Source organism: Lolium perenne, chromosome 1 (assembly GCF_019359855.2).
Source record: "Lolium perenne isolate Kyuss_39 chromosome 1, Kyuss_2.0, whole genome shotgun sequence".
Classification (NCBI taxonomy): domain Eukaryota; kingdom Viridiplantae; phylum Streptophyta; class Magnoliopsida; order Poales; family Poaceae; genus Lolium; species Lolium perenne.
This window is the reverse complement of record NC_067244.2, coordinates 148,324,983-148,330,055: the sequence shown is the minus strand read 5'-3', so window position 1 is coordinate 148,330,055 and position 5,073 is coordinate 148,324,983. Positions and strand designations below refer to the sequence as shown.

Genomic DNA, 5,073 nt, shown 5'->3' with positions numbered 1-5,073 from the left:
ATATCTTGGGCGGTGACTCCTTGGACTACTCCGACTATGTTTCTATGTGTATGTGGCAGGCATGCACGGCGGTGGTGGCGTGGTTGCAGGTGGTGTCACATCTACGGGTGGATCCGATCTACACCCTGATTGGCTTGGGCAGGCTACTCCTTCAAGCATGTTGCCCGGTGGCACATAGGCGCGTTAGCCATGCAGCTAGCCTACAGCACGAGGACCGGGACAGTGGCCCCGGACATTAGATCTCCACCTATAGGAGGCCGGTTAAATGGTCGTCGGTTCTAGAGGATCTTGGGATCCTACATCAGCACCAGTTGTGATTGGAAGATAGTCTCCTGGTAGCGGTGTGATCTTGGTACCTAGCTTGTGGGACGTTGTTTTCTGTGTGTTGAGGGAATAATCCCTCTCATGGCATGATCTTTCTTCATTGTTGGGTGTATAGATGTTTTGTAGTGGTTTCGGATTGTTGATGTATCCTTCTCACCCGGGATATCAACCTCTCTTTTTTGAAAAAGATTAAAATCTTTGCATAAACACTAATTCTCGATTCAATTACATGTCCTCGCATCAAAAGAAAAACCACAATATCCCGAATCTCAAAAGCGGTGATGTAACATTTGAATGCAAATGAAACAGATGAAAGACAGGATCACGAAACAATGAATTCAATAATCGTCAATATATCGAGCCGCGCACGTCTTGCATTTGACCCATGGATCACATCCTGACCCTCCTGCAGTTGTCGCGGACCTTGCCCTGGCTGCTGCCGCGGAGGGCCCCCATCTTTCCCATGGACAGCTCGAAGCTGCGCATGAAGGTGGAGGGGTCGTTCTTGAGCTGCCTCACCCTGTTCACGGTGGAGGGCGAGTTGAGCGCGGCGTCGGACTCGAGCAAGGTCTTGTTGGCCAGCACGTTGGCGTAGTAGCTGGTGTCGAACCCGTACTGGCTGCCGGCGTCGAGGGGCGCCACGTTGGCCGCGTTGTAGTTGCACCGACGCCTCAGGTCGTCCCGGAACGTCGCGTTCATGCCCTTGTCATTGTTGTTCGCCAGCCGGTACTGGAACGTGCCGCACCGCGACATCCCGAGCGTGTGCGCGCCTACATTATATACATATTGCGTCAGCTAGAGGTTCGATCGATGAGCTTGATCGATTTCATGGCGATCGATCCATGTTCCATGGAGCATGATTGATTTTACCAGAGAGGACGACGAGGTCGTCCACGGACAAGCCCTTGACGGTGAAGGACTTGGCGAGCAGCGTCACGTTCCGCTGGTTGTGAGGAGGGAGGTTGGCGAGGGCCATGCTCAACTTCGACACGGTGCCGTCCGGCCTGCCGCCGGGGACCTTGTAGTTGAACCAGCCGGTCTGCATGCGAATCCCCGTTTTGGTCGGTCAGAGATCATCGGTCGATAGCAAGTTCTAGCTGGCATAGTAGTTCACGCGCGCGGCCGCACGTACGTACCGCAACCCTGACGCTGTCCCTGGCGGCGTAGGCGAGGATGTCGGCGCAGGAGACCGTCTGCTTGCAGGCGAGCTCGAGCCTCGCCTTGGCCTTGTCGATGACGTCGTACCCCCGGAGGCTCTTGTTCGGGTCCGCGTTCTTCTCCGCCTGGTTGTCGCCGGACTCCAGCAGCACCGACGCGTCGCAGCCCTGAGAACAGACCAGTCGACGGACGTGCCGCAGTCAGCAGATTGTACCTATACCTGGCTTCGAACTGTGAAACGCTCAGCTTACATTGACGAAGCAGTCGTGGAAGTGCAGCCGGAGCAGGGCAGCTGCCGTGCGGTTGTCGACTTTGTACGCCTTCTGGACCTCGTCGAACACGATGGCCTCGGCGGACGGGCACGTCTGGTTGTAGTACGCGAGCCTGAGGGTCTGCGCCTCGGCGACGCAGGCGGCGTGCAGGAGCAGCGCCGACACGACGGCGACCAGCAGCATCCCTCTCACAGCCATCGATCGATCAGCCAACACCACCGTGTGAGGTGGCCGGTGCTGCTCTTGATTAGCTATTACTCTGATGAGCTATATATGGAGGAGAAGCACGGCTGTGAACGACGAGGGGCTAGGTGTATATATACGATTGAGCTACGAGGTCGAGGAGAGCAGATTTAGGAGGATGACGATGCAATGCGAGGTCGTCGTCGACTCGTCGCCGATTCGTGGGCGTATGCATTTGAGGTGCGCACGAACCACGAAGTAAATGAAATCGAGCTGTTTTGATTGATTCCTGGTCTGGTCTCCGTGATCCAGACATCACGAGGCATCGCGTTGATCTGGTTCCGACCCCCAAGACATGCCTGAAATGGTGCATACAGCTGTGAGGTGAGCGGCGGCGCATGATATGGATCATGGACGCGAGTACCTTGTCACGGCCAAAGCTAGCAAGACGTGCGTCCGTGTTTAGATGTCGCGTGATGGAATCTGCATTTTCCAGTCCAATGCAATAATAGAACAGCTATATCTCGAAAAAGGTAATCGAAGGAAACTGTGGAAACAACGACATGGCGAATGCATAATTTGAAAGCTGACCATCAAAAAATAATTTGAAAGCTCCTCCTAGGTCAAGCCATTTCATTTTTTTACTATGCATGAATTACTTTTAGAAATAGAACATAAGTATATATTGTCACCATTATAAAAAAAAGAGTGCTATATAGGACAAGTGCACCAGATTAGTATTCTGTTGACATAGATTAAATATGTGAACCGCAACCATACGCATGTTGCCAATCTGTCATGTGATATTCCTTATGTTTTCAAACTTGAAACGCTTTATCTCTTGAACCCATGTTCACGTTTTTTCTTTTGTGACAGAATCCTTAAAACTAGATCTCATGTTGATATGTTTTGACAAAAAAAAAAAACGAACTTAGTTGCCAAATTATAGTCCCTTGGTCACCATGTTAACCAAAGTTGGTTGGCAGATCAAAATCAAATGTTTGCCAGGTTTTTTCAACTTTTCTCCTCGCCCGTGTAAGCCTTGCATGATGATAATATCATCTTTTTCGTGCTTAGACTAGATCAAATAACCACTCTTTAGACATGTATAGATCACTTCTACGACAAACAAAACATGTAAATATTATCCGGTAACGACGTATAATTTGAGTGCTAACATTTAAATATGAAACTGGCAGATACAATATTATAACCAGGCGACTGGCATCGAAAAAGTATCTTCAAAACATGTTAAGATGGAATTTTCTTTTAAAGCCCTCATCGACGCGAATCCAAAGGTCAAGATGGATCGCGAGTTGGATTACCGGTTTAAAAGGAAAATTATTTTTAATTTCTGTATGAGCAAAAGATTGTATGTATACATGTGGTTGTTGGTTGCTCCCCCTATAAGGATGTGAATGCTAACGACCACAATCGGATGGAGAGAATTATCAAGACACATTTCCTAAATAGAATAACCTTTATAAAATCACATATTAAAACTACTTTCAAATTTCAAAGAAAAAAATGTGTCATCAGGTACTAAAATTTGATCATGCTACCCAACAATTTTTATTGTGTGTATTATATGAACGGTTTTGCTAATTTTTAGTCAAATCCTAAACCATTGGATTGCATTGTGATTCGTACTAGCCATGAGTTGCAACCGAGGTTGCAAATGAGATTGCAGGTAATGTTGCACTAGGATTTTACTACTCACACATGGGATGCATCCGAAAAAAATGATCTAGACCGTTGAATTCACTCGTGATTCCTGCTATCATGAGTTGCAACCGAGTAAAAAAATGATAGTTAGATCTCGTGATCCGTGCTTTCCATGGGTTAGAACATGGGTTGAAATAGTGATTTGATGGTGTCAGCTAGCGGAGAAATAAGTCATTTCTTATATTACTCGATTGAGAATTATTCACTCCTATTTTTCAAAATAGGGACATAATCCCAGCCGTTGCATCGACTGATGCATGCTGCTTTTTATTGCCTTATTTTTAGCTCTTAAAAAATATTACATCATGGGTTATACAGAGTTGATACATGTATATACCATCTAAAAACAAAAGAGAGCATGAAATGGTGCTGCATCAACATGTTATCCTTTTTTCAAGGTATTTTACGTAAGTATATTTATTCGACGGAGGTCACGCTCGGATATTAGAATGGTAGCACACTGAAGATAGAGATTTATATATAGGTTTAGGCCCCGAACGTACAATGTCTAGTAAAAACCTTATATCCTATGTGCAGTGTGGTTTGATTGTCTATAGAATGCTGAGACGATCTCATGGCAATGAAAGAATAAGTATCTATGTTAAGGAGTTGTAATATTAATCTATTTTCTTCAATCATATCATGGAATCACTTCCTTATTTCTATGTGAACATGACCGACACAATGCACTCTATGTGTCAAGTTAATCCGTGGGGAGTGATTCGACTATCTCACATTTTACTTTCTAGTTGTCAAGTTAGAACTTTTGCACACGCTGATCATGTGTAAATCGATCTTAAGCTCACCAAATCGAATTTTTGGCAAAAGAGACCACCGGCCTCAGTGAACTGATAAAAATGACCACCTCTGAGTGTAATTGCCAGAAGAGACCACCTCGTGCATGGCGGCAACGCCCCCATGCGACACGTGTAGCTTGCCACCCTAAAGAGAGGTGGCAGCACCTGCTAGCGCAAACATTGGCTGCAGGTTAGTCCGTTGTGACCGCCGTCCGTGCACCGTTAGGTGTTGTGGGTCCTGCCGCCGTGGCGGCTGGCGGCACGTCAGCGTGGCGCATGCCTCCATACGCCTTGGCAGCAGGTCAGCATGGCTCGACCACCTCGCGCGGGAATCCTGGCCGACATCATCTCAGTGTAACACTGACTTCCATGCGGGAACATTGATTTTTATGCTGCAAAAGACAATTCGACAGCTAGTACTATTGCAAATTGTGCTGCTTTGATTGCTCAAACTGTTGCAATTATGATGCTTTCGGTGACGTGATTGCTCTGAAACTGTTACAAATTAAGTTGATATGGGGCACATATTCTCTGGTACAGGAAATAGACTGCATTATTTCCGATGACAAAGTGTCTCACAAAAATGGTACAATAAATAAAGCATGGATGATTAA

At 46.7% G+C, this 5,073-nt stretch overlaps 1 protein-coding gene across 1 annotated transcript; it reads right to left on the bottom strand.

The window, feature by feature from the left end:
- Positions 1–527: 527 nt before the first annotated feature.
- Positions 528–2,016, bottom strand: LOC127299196 (peroxidase 2-like). Its single transcript, XM_051329162.2, has 4 exons — positions 1,734–2,016; positions 1,461–1,649; positions 1,195–1,363; positions 528–1,094 (listed from the first exon to the last, which is right to left on the bottom strand). Exons 1-4 carry the CDS (start codon positions 1,950–1,952, stop codon positions 715–717), a joined length of 957 nt encoding a protein of 318 aa, XP_051185122.1. The 5' UTR covers positions 1,953–2,016; the 3' UTR covers positions 528–714.
- Between the last annotated feature and the right edge of the window lie 3,057 nt (positions 2,017–5,073).